At 40.4% G+C, this 18,281-nt stretch overlaps 1 protein-coding gene across 17 annotated transcripts in view; it reads left to right on the top strand.

Moving 5' to 3' along the window:
• Window positions 1-18,281, top strand: part of ADD1 (adducin 1) — a 136,130-nt gene that overhangs the window by 96,362 nt on the left and 21,487 nt on the right. For 10 of the 17 annotated variants that reach the window (XM_073342677.1, XM_073342668.1, XM_073342675.1 and 7 more), the window contains exons 11-13: window positions 1,842-1,943; window positions 8,780-8,869; window positions 9,753-9,845. In XM_073342677.1, coding sequence (XP_073198778.1) covers window positions 1,842-1,943; window positions 8,780-8,869; window positions 9,753-9,845 — 285 coding nt within the window. The remainder of the gene's footprint in view (window positions 1-1,841; window positions 1,944-8,779; window positions 8,870-9,752; window positions 9,846-18,281) is intronic. The other 7 variants (XM_073342678.1, XM_073342669.1, XM_073342676.1 and 4 more) reach the window with 2 other exon arrangements.

The raw sequence follows: 18,281 nt of genomic DNA, 5'->3' as shown, positions 1-18,281 counted from the left end.
ACTCTTAAGCAAGAGTATAGTGTATCATCTAGAAAGCCCTGAAGAAAACAGAGAAGAGGTTCTGTGTGTGTGTGATGCCTTTTTGTTGTTTGGTTTTTGTTTGTTTAAGGAAATAACTAGTCAATACAGACTTGCTACTTTCAGCTCTTTATGAAGCAGTACTGCCATGAAAAAAAACTCCACATGCATACATATTTAGAGCAATACTCTTAATTTTTAAATCTTAGTTCACATACAACATCAAATTATTTAATATCTGAAATAATCAGTAGGCGTTTGAAGTAAAATCCTGACTCAGAAATTAATATTGTTTAGCTATTATGCTGGAGCAATATAAAATTCTTACAATGTCCCAGGTTTTTGTGCTTAATATTTTAATGCTTGTTCTTAATTTAAAAACGAAAACAGTTTGCTGTACTGAGGTTGTTTTTATATTTTAATGTTTTGACTAAAATTATCTTTAATAAAAAGCTGGATTAATTTTTATCTAAGAAGATAATCATCAGTGAGTATTCCACAGCTCCATGTTCATTCCATTTTTTTCTTTACAGTGCAAAACATTTTTAAATTCTGTTTGCTTTTTAAAGTTTTACAATTTCTGGCTATCTTATTGTCTCTCGAAATTACTCAGAAAAGTGCATAGCATTTGCTCTCTAAAACAGGTTTGTTTTAAATGTTCAATGCATTTTCTATGCAATAACAATTGAGAATTATTAAGATACTGCATTTGACGAATCGGAGGTAAAGAGAAAAAGCTTAGTGTTGTGGCACAGGAACCCCGTCAACATACTAGATGCAATGACCATGTAAAACAACCTTCTGTGAAGAGTCCATGAAGCGCTTTAAGTTTGTGTTTGGGATATTTTTGTAACCTTTTGGGCTATATAAGTTATATAAAATATTCGACATCACCAAACTGTTCCCGTAGGCTGCTGTATTGATACAGCTATTTGTCTGTACAGAAATAATTCTGAAAACACAGTATATTCTAATGCAGTAGTTTGTTTTAATGCAAAACTTTGGTGATGCCCACTCTTGCCTCACAGTACAAAATCATTCACTAAACCTGGTTAGTGACATCACATTGCTTTCCACAATCCTGTCATCTTATGCTTTCAGTTTGCTTTGATGTTTGTTAAGTATCAGAGGATTGAATCAATGATTTCGCTCTCATTTTAGTATTTTCAAAGAGAAAACATGAAGATGAATATGACTATATTAGGATTTAAAAACAGTCATCATTTTATCTTAACTTTATCTGGGTTGATTTTTTTTTCTGTGATTAAAGGGACACTGTCAACTCAATTTTATAAAAAATTACCTAATTAAAAAATAAATTGAGACAACCCTTTAAATAGCATATCTTGAAATGCTTTTTTTCTTTAATTTTTACTTTTAAAATAAGTGTTAAGGGATTTTTGTCTCCTTTATTGCTAAGGGTCTCTTCAGCAAGTGAGAAACAAAGTACATAGGGAAAATGTTGAGCCTGTCTAACTATGTGGTGCTGTCAAATGCACAGAAAAATGAACTGCTAATAGACTTATTTGAGTTTCAGAAATCTCTGGTGTTACATGTAACAATAAGTACAAAGGTTTGGGGGTGGAAATGATATTCTAGTTGATAGTGTCTCTGTAGACATTTATTTTAATTCCTTTTCTGATTCTGTTACCACTGAAGAAGTGTATGAGTTAAGTGCTCTTGTAAATGAATAGAATGTAACCATTGATTCAGTTTTCTGCATTTATATATAACGCATGATCAATTGTTGCATAAATTTGCTGCTATTAATGTTCCTTGCCAATACAGCAATTCTGACTATTGAACTGTTCTTGGCATTGCAGTGGACTAAAGAGGATGGACATAGAACTTCCACCTCTGCTGTCCCTAACCTGTTTGTTCCATTGAACACTAACCCAAAGGAGGTCCAAGAAATGAGGAACAAGGTTTGTAACTGTTGTTAAATAATTTAATTTGCCATCACTTTTGTTTAAATTGCATACTTGTAAAAAGCTAATAATTTTGTTGTGATGAGGTCTTGCAGAAATCAAAAGCATGGCTTCTGCATTGTCCTCTCCATGATAACTAGAGGCAGAAACAGTTGCTATATATTCTTGAACTAAGCTCAGTAATCATTTGTCACCTGCTCCTTTTGACCCAAGGAGGGCTTTAAACTAGGTTCAAAGGGGGCATGTGATAAAAGCCCACAGGTAAGTGTATATATATATATATAAAAAAAAAGTGACAATACCACAGGGTTAGATGTTGGGGGGTGGGAGGACATGGAAAATTACAAGAGAGAAATTAGAGGGGGAATCTGCCCAACATCCGTAGATGTCTGTACTCAGATGTAAGAAGTATGGGGAATGAACAGGAAATATTAGTACATAAGCTAAATTATGACTTAATTGGCATCACAGGAACTTGGTGTGATAAGTTCCATGACTGGAATATTGGTATAGAGGGGTATAGCTTGATCAGGAAGGACAGGCAGGGTGAAAAGGGAGGAGGCTTTGCATTATACATCAAGAATATATAAGCTTGTTCTGTAGTCCAGAAGGAGGTGGGAGGCAGACAAGCTGAAAGCTTCTCGGTTAAGATAAAGGGGGTTAAAAATACGGGTGACATTCTGGTAATGGTCCACCATAGACCACCAGATCAGAAAGAGGAAGTGGATGAGGCATTTCTAGAACAAATAACAAAAATATCCAAAATACAAAACCTGGTACTAATGGGAGACTGTAAGTACCCTGACATCTGTTGAAAGAGTAATATGGCAAAAAATAAACTTTCCAATAAGTTCTTGGAATGCATTGGGGAACAACTTTTTGTTCCAGAAAGGAATTAACCAGGGAGCTAGACATTTTAGACTTGATTCTGACCAATAGGTCAGAATTGGCTGCGAATCTGAAGGTGGAAGGCAATTTGGGTGAAAGTTATCATTTCATAGTTCTAAAGAAAGAAAAGAGTGAGAGCAGCAGAATAAGGACAGGGGACTTTAAAAAAGGCAGACTTTAACAAATTCAGATAAATGGTAGGTAAGGTCCCATGAGAAGAAAATCTAATAGAAAAAGGAGTTCAGGAGAGCTGGCAGTTTCTCAAGGAGACAATATTAAACGCGCAACTGCAAACTGTTCCAATGTGAAGAAAAGATAGGAAGGATAATAAGAATCTAATATTGCTCCACCAGGAACTCTTTAATGACTTGAAAATCCAAAAAGGAATCCCACACAACGTGGAAACATGGACAAATTGATGAGGAGTACAAAAGTATAGCACAGCATGTAGGAACAAGATCAGAAAGGCTAAGGCACAAAATGAGGTACAACTAGAAAGGGACATAAAAGGCAATTAAGAAGACATTCTTTAAATACACTAGGAACAAGAGAAAGATGAAACAGTGTGTGTCTCTTCTACTCATTGGGGAAGGAGAGCTAATAACTTATGACATCAAGAAAAATGAGGTCTTTAATTCCTGTTTGCTTCAGTCTTTAGTAAAAAAAAAATTCATGGTGGCTAGATGCTCAGTACAGTTAATATTAAGAACAAGAGGGGAAGGAATGCAAGCCAAAATAAGGAAAGGTTAAAGAATATTTAAATAAGTTAGATGTGTTCAAGCTGATAGGATCTGATGAAATTCATCCCAGGTTACTTATTTAACTAGCTGAAGCCATCTTGGAACCATTAGCAATTATCTTTGAGAACTCCTGGAGGATGGGTGGGTTCCCAGAGGACTGGAGAAGGGCAAACGTAGTACCTATCTTTAAGAAGGGAGAAAAAGAGGCCATGGGGAATTACAAACTAATCAGCCTAACTTCAATACCTGGAAAGATACTGGAATAATTTATTAAACAATTGGTGTGTAAACACCTGGAGTTAGAATAGGGTTATAAGGAATAGCCAGCATTGCTCAGTTGGCGGGGGGGAGGGAGGTGCAGCGGCTAGGGCAGGCTCCCTACCCGGCTCCAGGGAAGTGGCAACCCCAGCTCCTAGCTCTATGTGCTGCCTCCGCTACGCCCTGCCCCACCCCAAGCCCTGGTTCTTCAGCTCCCATTAGCTGGGAACCGTGGCCAGTGGGAGCCACAGGGGCGGTGCGTCAGGGCGGTGGCAGCAGCAGCACATGGAGCTAGGAGCTGAGGGAGGGGAGTTGCTGTCTCCCTTCCAGGGATACCCCCACCCCCCCACGGTAAGCACCACCCCACACCCCCAGCCCTGAATCCACCCATACTCCTGCTGCTGGGGGGCGGAAGGGCCCGAGACTGTCGCAGCAGCGGCCAGTGCGCCTGGCATAGGGGCTGCATTAACTGCTCTGGCAACCCCCAGGCCAGGTGCACCAGCCTGTGCAGAAGTCACGGAAAGTCACAGAATCCGTGACCTCCGTGACAAACACAGAGCCTTACTTATTACTGCTTGGCCAGCTTCTATGTCTGATATTACGTTATACAGTTCCAGGCAGACTTTTTCAGGAGGTAGGGTCCAGAATTGAGCCACATACATGATGTGGCTGATTATTGTTAATTGTGATAGGGCCTGAGGGTGAACCAAGAACTTGAGCTAAGCAGTGTACAGTCCCTGCCCTGAAGAGTTCACAATTTAAATAGACAAGACAGAAAGAGTCAGGGGAAATGATCAATCATCATGGTAGTGCTGTGATTTTTTTGTTTTGAGGAATTTTTATTTAGATTTTAGGGATGGGATTAGCTAAATATGTATTCTAAAATGGCTTCTGCTCCTAATTAAAATTCTTTGCAAAATATCTCCAAACCTTTGTCAATTTAAAATTAAAGCACAGAAATATGGATCCACCAGTCTATGGACGTTGCTTTATAATTGGGCTGTGATTAGGCAAGGTGTGGTTCTCCCCCACTTCCCAGATCTGTTGAGCCAGATATTAACCATTTTAAAGTGGTTCAGTGGTTTGAATTCCAGTCTGTGTGAAATTAACTTTAGATGTTACCACTGATCTTCTGTGAGGAAGTAGTTGGATCATCTTATTTAGCTTCCATTCTTGCAAAAGTATAAACCATGTGTTGGCAACCTGTTAGCTAAAATTAGTAATGGCCTAACTTCCCTCCGATTGCTGCTGCTGGTGCTGTTAGTTGATGCCACTATCGGAAAAAGAGGAGTTTGTGCAGGTAAAATCTTTTAAAAGGTTGCTGGCATGAGCACTGTTTAGTGCTACGGGAGAGTCTGTCTGTTTTAAGGTTAAGGATAGAGCCATCATCTTTGTCCCAGCGGTGTTGTGAAATGGTCACTGTTTAATATGGAAAGTTCAGTGCAATTTAACCAATCCAAAAGGCAAAGATCTTGAAACTGAAATCTACACATGTGAAAGGTTCAAGTAGGCAGATGTTGATCCTTGTTATGTTGAGTTACTCACATTGATGGTATGTTGTTTTCTGTGTGAACATGCCTTCTTTTGAAAGCCCTGGGCTTGTTAAATGATAGCTGAACTTATCATGTAGAGTCCTTCACATACTTGCCTTTCCAGTTTTTATAATGTGCTCTTCCTGTGGGAGCTGCGTGGATTTTATTGGGTTTGGTATTTGGCTGCAATCTAGTCATCAAAAAATTGTACTTTAAGAACAATAATAAACATTTTTGTGTAGCAACATAGATGGTAGATTTGTTTGTCTTGTCCAAAACAAATAATTTATGGAAAGCCTGGTTTTGGGAGCAGTATTTCAGACAGAGGTAAAGGTCAGATGTAGACTAGATCGCACAGACAAAACTTTATTTAAGGAGCTCCAAATATCCCTGGCTCTTTTGAAGTATCTGCTCTGTAATGGTTCCCGTTCTACTAAATAATACAAAGAACTGTCAACACAAAGTTCAAGTAACTAGATGTCCGGTGCCAAACAAATTATATTCTAGCTTTTTTTTATAGCTTATACGATAAAATATATTTGGAGAAATAAAATTGCTAATAAACTTGCAACTGACAATAGAAAGGGTATGTTGAATAAGACTCATTCTTACCTTTTTGCAAAAACTGTCACGAGGAAACTGTCAACTTAAACTTGGTTTAAATTTATTTTTTTTATAAAAATTTTTTTTATAAAACCTAAGATCAGTAGAAGTGGAAAACAGTTGTTAAATAAACATTTCCACTGTGGTGCTAAAAGCCTGAAAGTGAAACCAACCAAAAACAGAAATAAAACTGATTTCAGGGGTTTTCATTGCCCCAGTCAAGATAAACGCAAGGAGTAAACCCAGAGTATAGAGTTGTGGGAATAAGATTTTTAATTTTTTCAGTTTTAATAATCTTAGGTGTTTGATAGTAAGATGGGTAGCTTCGTTTGTTTACAACATAATTTTAAGATGAATAGCCCTTTGCCATCCATGCAGCCACAAGTGAATCCCTCTAAATGCATCCTCTTCTGCAGCTTTAGAAACAGCGCTCCAAACTACTTTGAAATGTTGCATGCTGGGTCAGCAATTATGGTTTCATTGCCCTCTCAAGACATCCAGGTTCAGGAATTACTTTATTTCTATTCCCACATTGTGGAATGAGGAAAGAGTTTGCAAACATTGAAGACATAAAAGAGAACATTTGTGTTTAGATACACAGATGGATACTTCTTTATGCAGTTAACTGATTTTTGCATTCAAAAATATCCATTTGTGCACATGCAAATGAGGTATTTTGCATTCTCAAACAAATGTACTCATTAGCATCCACTTCAAAAGTATCGCCACCACTGTCAAAGTTTGGATGGTAAATTGAGGTGGTAAAGAGTATTGTTATTAAATAATCAATTTGTAAGTATCTAGAGGTTAGTAGAATTATAAGTAATAGCCACATGGATTTGTCAAGAACAAATCATGCCAAACCAATCTAATTTCCTTCTTTAACAGGGTTACTAGCCTATTGGATGGGGGAAAACTATAGATGTGATGTATCTTGATTTTAGTAACACTTTTGACATAATCCCACAACATTCTCATAAGTAAATTTGGGAAATGTGGTCTAGATTAAATTACTATCAGGTAAGTTCAAAACTGCTTGAAAGACCAAAGAGTAGTTATCAATGGTTTGCAGTCAAATGGGTGGGGAAAACATCTCTAGTGGGATCCAGCAGGGGTTTGTTCTGGGTCTGATACTGGTCAATATTTCCATTAATGACTTGAAAAGTGGAGTGGAGAGCGTGGTTACGGAATTTGTAGATAGCACCAAACTGGGACTGGCCGCAAGCACTTTGAAAGACAGTATCAAAATTCAAAACAACCTTGACAAATTTTAGAACTGCTCTGAAATCAACAAGATGAAATTCAGTGAGGACAAGTGTAAAGTACTACATCTAGGAAGGAAAAATGAAATTCACAACTACAAATGGGAAATAACTGGCTAAGTATTAGTACATCAGAAAAGGATCTGGGGATGATAATAGATCAGAAATTGAATGAGTCAATGTGATGCAGTTGCGAAAAAGGCTAATATCAATCTGGGGTATTAATATTAAAGGAATGTTGTATATAAGACATGGAAGGTAATTATCCCGGTCTACTCAGCCTCTGTGAGGCCTCAGCCAGAGTAGTGTGTCCACTTCTGGGCACCACGCTTTAGGAAAGGTGGATAACTTGGAGAGAGTTTAGAGGAGAGCAACAAAAATGATGAAAGGTTTAAAAAACCTGACATACGAGGAAATGTTTAGTCTAGAGAAAAGAAGATTGAGGAAGGAGCTAATAAGTCTTCCAACGTGTTACTGGCCATTATAAAGAGGATGGTGATCAGTTGTCTTTCATGTCCACTGAATATAGGACAAGATGTAATGGGCTTAATCTGCAGCGAGGGAGATTTAGGTTAGATTTTTTTATTTTTTTTTAGTGTTCATGCACACATACTTTCGAGCTACAAAGGTTAGTTAAGCCCTGCTTTAGGCTTCCAAGTAAGGTTGTGCATTCCCCGTCACTGGAGGATTTTAAGAACAGATCAGTGGTTCTTAACCTTTACTGCAGCCTGCACCCCTTTGGTTCTCAAAATATGTTCTCACACCCCTTATCAAAAATCGTGGAAGTAGGTCAGTTCTTTAAACCTAGATGTATTATTTGTGTATTATAGTCATCGTTTAAAATGTATAATGTTAATAAATACATAGATTTGATTAAACGTGCCTGTGCTTAATTTGTGTTTTCGATGATTTACCTTCTAAAAAAAATCTGGCACCCCCAGAAAGGGCATCTTGCATCCCGGGATAAGAACCACTGGGTTAGACGAACACCAGTCAGGAGATGGTCAAGGTTTACTTGGTTCTGCCTCAGCTGGACAAGATGACCTCTCAAGGTCCCTTCCGGCTCTACATTTCTATTATTCTATTTTAGTAGCACTTCCTGTTGGTTTTGGAATTACTCTCTGTGGGAGTGTGGTTATGGAATTTGTGGATGCTAAAAGGTTGAACATGGTAAAAGACTGATCTGGAATGTTCTGATGTCCCTCTGAAGTGGCTTTCTCTGCTACCTGATCAATCTACTTTTACAATGTAAAAGGAAAGCAAATGCATGCTGTGGTACCTGGATACCAAACTGATTGGCATGTAAGAAATAATCTGTATCAAATAGAATCCTGGGGGTACATCTTCAGCTAGTGTAAACTGTCACAGCTCCATTGACATCCATGGAGCTCTGATAATTTATACCAACTCAGGACCTGTCCTAAAACCTAACCAAAAAAGGGTTTGGTTTGGTTTGTCTCTTCCCCCTTCCCCCCCGGCCCCCCCAACTGAGTGGATAAAATGGGTTTGTCTACTGTTCACATGTATTTATCTTGCTGTTTTCTTCACAGATCCGGGAGCAAAACTTACAGGATATTAAAACCGCTGGTCCTCAGTCACAGGTTCTTTGTGGGGTAGTAGTGGACAGGAATCTTGTACAGGTGAGAACACAGAGTGCCATAAAACATAATCTTGAAGTTAATGTCTGGTGTCCTCTACTTTCACCTAATATGTCACTATAACATTATTCTTTAATTGGCAGAGAGTAACTATTTATAAGGTAAGTGTTAGAGATAACACACCATTGTCTTTGTGAGAGTGCTCAGGGTCAGAAATGTAAGAGGCTTTAGTAGTGCAGCTGAAGCATGTCTGTGAGAGATGCTCCTTGATTTATTTCTGAATGTAGTGCATGAAAATTTGAAAAGGCTATTTATATGGGTTAGAATCCTGCTCAAAACTAGTCAGGCTTTGTGACAACTTGGATATTTTTCAAGTTATTGTACTTTTAAAATATAAGATATTGGAAACAGAGTCAATGTTGTGTAATAGTGTGTATTGAATATATTCTGATAACTTGACAGTCATTTATTTGGAGATCAATTAAAAAATAAAAGGAAACTATTGGTTTTGTGCATCAACAATAAAATCATTAAGCTAAAAATACTGTATTTGGTGCACTAAGAAAATAGACTTCCTTTGAATTATTGTTCAAAATAAGAGTTTTAAGTGCTGTCTATACAGTTGCTCAGCCAAGTGCACACACTAGTAACTTAAAAACTTACATCTCGGTAAATGTGAGTGATATAATTGGCAGTAGATAAGTATTTTCTGATGCACTTTATGAAGTTTGACTAGTCATATCATGAACATAGCATTTTTCAGTCTGGGTGTGATATTTGTGTGCATGTCAATTCATTATCATTGCTACTTTATCTACCACTTACTGTTTCTCTGCATGTTTATAACTAGTGTCACATAATGCTCATGGTTGATGTGTTAAAGCCTGGGCTTGGTTTGCTCTGTTTACTCAATTTACTGTTGCAGGATGCTCCCCTGTCAGACTGTACGGAAACTATTGAAGGGCTCGATCTCACAGAGCAGGCCTTTAGTCCCGCTAAATCTCTCTCTGTTAGAAAGGTACTTACTGCCCTGTCATACTGCTCTAAATACTGTTGTTCACCCTTCACTTCTACCTCTCCCTACTCTGCCCTATTACCTGTAATAGCTAAAGAGTTGGCTTTAATGGAAAGACTAGATGGATGTACAAATTATGTATGTGCCATTCTACAAGCTGTTAAATTACCCTTCTAAAGTACCTCTTAAAGAAACTCAACATCTTTTTATATATTCAAACTGGTGAATAATATGAAAATGTGTGTGAAGTTAAGGGGCTCATCAGGAGTTCTGCATGTGGTGTTTGGTTTGTGCATGTCATCGGTGTTAAATAATCCTAATTTGAGATCCATTTTGAGCTAGCCTATTCTCAGCCCAATTGCTTCAGTGTAATTCCAAAGATAACCACAGGTCTAAGGTTTACCAAGCTGTTTAAAAAAAAACAAAAAAAAAACACCATCTTCTAATTTTAAGGCTCCTAAGATGCAAGGATGCCAGATGCCTCCTTCTGTATTCCTGAAATAAGAGTTGAGATGCAGGAGCTGCTCAGCACTCCACAGGGCTGAGTCCTAAATATACTAATTCTCAAATGGTTATGAATAAGCAATATCTATGGCATTTTATGCAGTATAATTAAGGCACAAGATAAATCTAAAATGTGTTTTGGGTTTGCTTGGAAGGCTAATTAAAATTGGAGTAATTTGCACAATGGAAATTCTTCAGTCTGCCCTTTGATGGAGTTCTTTGGTGGGAGTTCAATATGGAACTTCAGCAGGTAGATATGTATGACTCCCTTTCTTCTCTGTCCCTCACCTCCTCCATCAAATTCTCAAATCAACTGGAAGATAAATAAATTGTGCCTCAAATCTCCTTTCTCCATCACCATCTTTATCCTGTCAAGAATTGAGAACAATTTGAAATGTACAGTTGTTGCAAGTCCTGTGACTTTTTTTAGCATGCCATCTGTGATCAGCCAATCTGAATTGTAGATATATCATACACCATAATATTGTGAGCGTGGTAAACGCTGGTTTTCAGGCCAAGACTCATGTTCTTTTCAAAAGGTATCCATATTCTAAAGGGAAGGGTAATGAATTATTCTTTTCAGATTTAAGGCTAGAATATATAAACCCAAAAGCACACACTTCAAAAGAAGTGTCTGTCCTTCACTTTTCTATTTTCTTTGCTCAGTTATCATAATTTCAGCAGGGGGATTGGTGGTTTTAAATAATGTGTCATCACAATATACAGTAATAATTTTTACCAGTGAAATGCAAGATTTCATTTCAATTCTTATAAAGTGTTTGAATAATTGCAGTATGCTTGTAATGAAAGTATTCACACATATTTTACAAGGAATTTAAAGGTAGCAGAGGCCAGAAGTATGGGCAAAAGTATGTAATATGTTTTTAACAGTATATAATGTCAGAGAAAACCATCCAAATGAAGTGTTTTTTCCCCTCTTATTGGTGTCATTAAAATCCTAGGTTAACAGTGAAATGATGTCAAATTAGCTATCTTGACACAGAGTAGTAACCACCTACCTCATTATCTTTGTATAAAATGTGAATTGGGAATTTGGGACAGGAATATTTTGAAGAGTGAGGAATGACTGTATTGTGAAAAATGGCATTGATGGGATGGGTAAGCAAGTGATACAGGTAGATTGTGCTGAAAATCCAAACACAAATTATATATTTTCCTTTCCATTTAAGATTTTTTCAAAGCAAAAAAACCTATGGGAAATATAATGCACAACCAATCAGACTTTTTAAAATCAATTCCATTGTTAGGATTCTATAGAAACTCCTCTATATTGGAGCACTAGAGATTCTTCTGTTTTCAATTTCTTAGAAATTTGCACTCAAATATAGTAATAGCAAGAAATTGCTATCTGAATAGGATTTAAAATAAATAAATAAATTAACATTGGGATATACATCAATTAGTAACACATTCATTTAAGAGAGAAAATTCCAGTGTTACATACAAAATATGTAGGATAGCTCAGTGGTTTGAGCATTGGCCTGCTGAACCCTGGGTTGTGAGTTCAATCCTTGAAGGGGCCATTTGAGATCTTGGGCAAAAAAAATTGGGGATTGTGCCTGCTTTGAGCAGGGGGTTGGACTTAGATGATCTCCTGAGGTCCCTTCCAACCCTGATATTCTATGATTCTGTGATTTGAGTCCAGTCTTGCCTAGAGCTGCATCGATAAATTATCTATTTTGCCTCATCAAATGCTTTGATGCTCTGAGAAATTCTGGCCATGTTCCATCACAAGGTCCTCATGCATCACATAATTGTAATGACGTGAACCATATTAACTAAGTTTCTGCTGCAATCCTAACCAAATAGGGAATTTGGGTGGGTTTTTTTCATTGACATTCTGTGATGTAATAAAATTAACAAGATATGGGCCATTTCCCTATTCTTGAAATGGAGTAGCTATTCATGTCTCTTCCTAAAAACTGCTCCATAGCTTTGCTTTTGCTGAGTAAATTCTATGTTCTGCCCTATAAATGGCTGCATTTCAGTGGTGACCTCTGGCTGTTAAACACCTTGAGACCTGGTTCTTTTGGATAAAAAGCACAATATAAGCACAACATGTTAATGTGTATTATTATCTTCCTAAACTTTTAAATGAGTCAGTTATCTGTTAGCAAGACAAAGTGGGTAAGGTAATATCTTTTATTGGGCCAACTTCTGTTGGTGAGAGAGACAAGCTTTCAAGCTATCAGTTATCTATCGTATTTCATGCGCTTCATAAAGGGAAGACAGATGCTCATATTAGGTGCCAGTACTGTTCATGTTTACCCCTAAGATTAAGATGTGTTCTCAATTTACATTTATGAAAGCAAAATACAGTAGAAAGCTTACAAAGTGAGTTCATTTTGACCAGAATTTCTATACAGGAAATGTATAGAATCATAGAATATCAGGGTTGGAAGGGACCTCAGGAGGTCATCTAGTCCAACCCCCCTGCTCAAAGCAGGACCAATCCCCAACTAAATCATCCCAGCCAGGGCTTTGTCAAGCCTGACCTTAAAAACCTCTAAGGAAGGAGATTCTACCACTTCCCTAGGTAACGCATTCCAGTGTTTCACCACCCTCCTAGTGGAAAAAGTTTTTCCTAATATCCAACCTAAACCTCCCCCACTGCAACTTGAGACCATTACTCCTCGTTCTGTCATCTGCTACCACTGAGAACAGTCTAGATCCATCCTCTTTGGAACCCCCTTTCAGGTAGTTGAAAGCACCTACCAAATCCTCCCTCATTCTTCTTTTCCACAGACTAAACAATCCCAGTTCCCTCAGCCCTTCCTCATAAGTCATGTGTTCCAGTCCCCTAATCATTTTTGTTGCCCTCCGCTGGACTCTTTCCAATTTTTCCACATCCTTCTTGTAGTGTGGGGCCCAAAACTGAACACAGTACTCCAGATGAGACCTCACCAATGTCGAATAGAGGGGAACGATCACGTCCCTCAGTCTGCTGGCAGTGCCCCTACTTATACATCCCAAAATGCCATTGGCCTTCTTGGCAACAAGGGCACACTGTTGACTCCTATCCAGCTTCTCGTCCACTGTAACCCCTAGGTTCTTTTCTGCAGAACTGCTGCCTAGCCATTCGGTCCCTAGTCTGTAGCGGTGCATTGGATTCTTCCGTCCTAAGTGCAGGACTCTGCACTTGTCCTTGTTGAACCTCATCAGATTTCTTTTGGCCCAATCCTCTAATTTGTCTAGAGCCCTATGTATCCTATCCCTACCCTCCAGCGTATCTACCTCTCCTCCCAGTTTAGTGTCATCTGCAAACTTGCTGAGGGTGCAATCCACACCATCCTCCAGATCATTTATGAAGATATTGAACAAAACCAGCCCCAGGACCGACCCTTGGGGCACTCCACTTGATACCGGCTGCCAACTAGACATGGAGCCATTGATCACTACCTGTTGAGCCCGACAATCTAGCCAGCTTTCTGTCCACCTTATAGTCCATTCATCCAGCCCATACTTCTTTAACTTGCTGGCAAGAATACTGTGGGAGACCGTGTCTAAAGCTTTGCTAAAGTCAAGGAAAAACACGTCCACCGCTTTCCCCTCATCCACCGAGCCAGTTATCTCGACATAGAAGGCAATTAGATTAGTCAGGCCTTGGTGAATCCATGCTGACTGTTCCTGATCACTTTCCTCTCCTCTAAGTGCTTCAGAATTGATTCCTTGAGGACCTGCTCCATGATTTTTCCAGGGACTGAGGTGAGGCTGACTGGCCTGTAGTTCCCAGGATCCTCCTTCTTCCCTTTTTTAAAGATGGGCACGACATTAGCCTTTTTCCAGTCGTCTGGGACTTCCCCTGATCGCCATGAGTTTTCAAAGATAATGGCCAATGGCTCTGCAGTCACATCCACCAACTGCTTTAGCACTCTTGGATGCAGCGCATTCGGCCCCATGGACTTGTGGTCGTCCAGCTTTTCTAAATAGTCCCGAACCACTTCTTTCTCCACAGAGGGCTGGTCACCTCCTCCCCATGCTGCGCTGCCCAGTGCAGTAGTCTGGGAGCTGACTTTGTTCGTGAAGACAGAGGCAAAAAAAGCATTGAGTACATTAGCTTTTTCTACATCCTCTGTCACTAGGTTGCCTCCCTCATTCAGTAAGGGGCCCACATTTTCCTTGACTTTCTTCTTGTTGCTAACATACCTTCTTGTTACTCTTAATATCTCTTGCTAGCTGCAACTCCAGGTGTGATTTGGCCTTCGTAATTTCACTCCTGCATCCCCGAGCAATATTTTTATACTGTTCCCTGGTCATTTGTCCAATCTTCCACTTCTTGTAAGCTTCTTTTTTGTGTTCAAGATCAGCAAGGATTTCACTGTTAAGCCAAGCTGGTCGCCTGCCATATTTACTATTCTTTCTACACATCGGGATGGTTTGTCCCTGTAACCTCAATAAGGATCCTTTAAAATACAGCCAGCTCTCCTGGACTCCTTTCCCCCTCATGTTATTCTCCCAGGGGATCCTGCCCATCAGTTCCCTGAGGGAGTCAAAGTTTGCTTTTCTGAAGTCCAGGGTCCATATTCTGCTGCTCTCCTTTCTTACCTGTGTCAGGATCCTGAACTTGACCATCTCATGGTCACTGCCTCCCAGGTTCCCATCCACTTTAGCTTCCCCTACTAATTCTTCCTGATTTGTGAGCAGCAGGTCAAGAAGAGGTCTGCCCCTAGTTGGTTCCTCCAGCAGTTGCACCAGGAAATTGTCCCCTACACTTTCCAAAAACTTCCTGGATCGTCTGTGCACCGCTGTATTGCTCTCCCAGCAGATATCAGGGTGATTGAAGTCTCCCATGAGAACCAGGGCCTGCGATCTAGTAACTTCCGTGAGTTGGCAGAAGAAAGCCTCGTCCACCTCATCCCCCTGGTCCGGTGGTCTATAGCAGACTCCCACCACAACATCACCCTCGTTGCTCACACTTCTAAACTTAATCCAGAGACACTCAGGTTTTTCTGCAGTTTCATACCAGAGCTCTGAGCAGTCATACTGCTCTCTTACATACAATGCAACTCCCCCACCTTTTCTGCCCTGCCTGTCCTTCCTGAACAGTTTATATCCATCCATGGCAGTACTCCAGTCATGTGAGTTATCCCACCAAGTCTCTGTTATTCCAATCACATCATAATTCCTTGACTGTGCTAGGACTTCCAGTTCTCCTTACTTGTTTCCCAGGCTTCTTGCATTTGTGTATAGGCACTTGAGATAACTCGCTGATAGTCCCTCTTTCTCAGTATGAGGCAGGACCCCTGCCCTCTCGCGCGCTCCTGCTCGTGCTTCCTCCCGGTATCCCACTTCCCCATTTACCTCAGGGCTTTGCTCTCCTTCCCCCGGTGAACCTAGTTTAAAGCCCTCCTCACTAGGTTAGCTAGCCTACTCGCGAAGATGCTCTTCCCTCTCTTCGTTAGGTGGAGCCCGTCTCTGCCTAGCACTCCTCCTTCTTGGAACACCATCCCATGGTCAAAGAATCCAAAGCCTTCTCTCCGACACCACCTGCATAGCCATTCATTGACTTCCACAATTCAACGGTCTCTACCCAGGCCTTTTCCTTCTACGGGGAGGATGGATGAGAAGACCACTTGCGCCTCAAACTCCTTTATCCTTCTTCCCAGAGCCACGTAGTCCTCAGTGATCCGCTCAGGGTCATTCTTGGCAGTATCATTGGTGCCCACGTGGAGAAGCAGGAAGGGGTAGCGATCCGAGGGCTTGATGAGTCTCGGCAATCTCTCCGACACATCGTGAATCCTAGCTCCTGGCAAGCAGTAGACTTCTCGGTTTTCCCGGTTAGGGCGGCAGATAGATGACTCAGTCCCCCTGAGGAGAGAGACCACGACCACCGCCTCCTTCTCTTGGGAGCAGTGGTCATGGAACCCCCAACCCTAGGACAGTGCATCTCATGCCTTCCAATCGGTGGAGTCTCCTTCTGTTCCCTTCCCTCAGATGTATCCTCTAGTCCACTTTCCGCATTAGTACCTGTGGAGAGAACATGAAAACTGTTATCTCTATCTGCGTTGCTGGTACATGGACGCTCCCCTTTTTTCTTCTGGAGGTCACATGCTGCCAAATTGCTTCACCATCCTCCTGTCCCTGCTGCGCAGCCTGCTCTGAATCTTCAGAACATTGTGCCTGTAGAAGCATATCCTGACGTCTGTCCAGGAAATCTTCAGTTTCTCTTGTGCAATGCAGGGTCGATACCTGTTGTCCAGACCTTGAACCTTCTCTTCCAATATGGAGACCAGCTTGCACTTTGTACAGACAGTCACTTCTGACCTATGGAAGAATTATAGCATTATCCAGAGTTGGACATTTCTCTTGTTCATCCTCTGTGTGGGAGAAACTTACCCCTCAGACTTCTCAAGGGTGGAAAGAAATTGCATTAACGGTTACCAGTCTCTCCCATTGCTGTTTTGTTGTTAATATAGTAAAGAAAGCAGTCCTAATGCACAAGTCAGTCACACGTAGAGTCAGACAACCCTCAAATACTCTATTATAGCCTACTATAGCTATTATAGTCTATTATAGCTAAAAATAATATTAAATAATATTAAAATCAGATAATGGTCCAAGTGAAGGTTTCAGAGTAACAGCCGTGTTAGTCTGTATTCGCAAAAAGAAAAGGAGTACTTGTGGCACCTTAGAGACTAACCAATTTATTTGAGCATAAGCTTTCGTGAGCTACAGCTCACTTCATCGGATGCATACTGTGGAAAGTGTAGAAGATCTTTTTATATACACGCAAAGCATGAAAAAATACCTCCTCCCACCCCACTCTCCTGCTGGTAATAGCTTATCTAAAGTGATCACTCTTCTTACAATGTGTATGATAATCAAGTTGGGCCATTTCCAGCACAAATCCAGGTTTTCTCACCCTCCCCCCCCCACACACACAAACCCACTCTCCTGCTGGTAATAGCTTATCTAAAGTGACCACTCTCCTTTCAATGTGTATGATAATCAAGGTGGGCCATTTCCAGCACAAATCCAGGGTTTAACAAGAACGTCGGGGGGGCGGGGTAGGAAAAAACAAGGGGAAATAGGTTACCTTGCATAATGACTTAGCCACTCCCAATCTCTATTCAAGCCTAAGTTAATTGTATCCAATTTGCAAATGAATTCCAATTCAACAGTTTCTCTCTGGAGTCTGGATTTGAAGTGTTTTTGTTGTAATATAGCAACTTTCATGTCTGTAATCGCGTGACCAGAGAGATTGAAGTGTTCTCCAACTGGTTTATGAATGTTATAATTCTTGACATCTGATTTGTTCTTTTACGTAGAGACTGTCCAGTTTGACCAATGTACATGGCAGAGGGGCATTGCTGGCACATGATGGCATATATCACATTGGTGGATGTGCAGGTGAACGAGCCTCTGATAGTGTGGCTGATGTTATTAGGCCCTGTGATGGTGTCCCCTGAATAGATATGTGGGCACAGTTGGCAACGGGCTTTGTTGCAAGGATAGGTTCCTGGGTTAGTGGGTCTGTTGTGTGGTGTGTGGTTCCTGGTGAGTATTTGCTTCAGGTTGGGGGGCTGTCTGTAGGCAAGGACTGGCCTGTCTCCCAAGATTTGTGAGAGTGTTGGGTCATCCTTCAGGATAGGTTGTAAATCTTTAATAATGCGTTGGAGGGGTTTTAGTTGGGGGCTGAAGGTGACGGCTAGTGGCGTTCTGTTATTTTCTTTGTTAGGCCTGTCCTGTAGTAGGTGACTTCTGGGAACTCTTCTGGCTCTATCAATCTGTTTCTTCACTTCCGCAGGTGGGTACTGTAGTTCTAAGAATGCTTGATAGAGATCTTGTAGGTGTTGGTCTCGGTCTGAGGGGTTGGAGCAAATGCGGTTGTATCGCAGAGCTTGGCTGTAGACAATGGATCGTGTGGTGTGGTCAGGGTGAAAGCTGGAGGCATGTAGGTAGGAATAGCGGTCA

Source organism: Lepidochelys kempii, chromosome 4 (genome assembly GCF_965140285.1).
Source record: "Lepidochelys kempii isolate rLepKem1 chromosome 4, rLepKem1.hap1, whole genome shotgun sequence".
NCBI lineage: Eukaryota > Metazoa > Chordata > Testudines > Cheloniidae > Lepidochelys > Lepidochelys kempii.
This window is presented reverse-complemented; position numbering and strand designations above follow the sequence as displayed.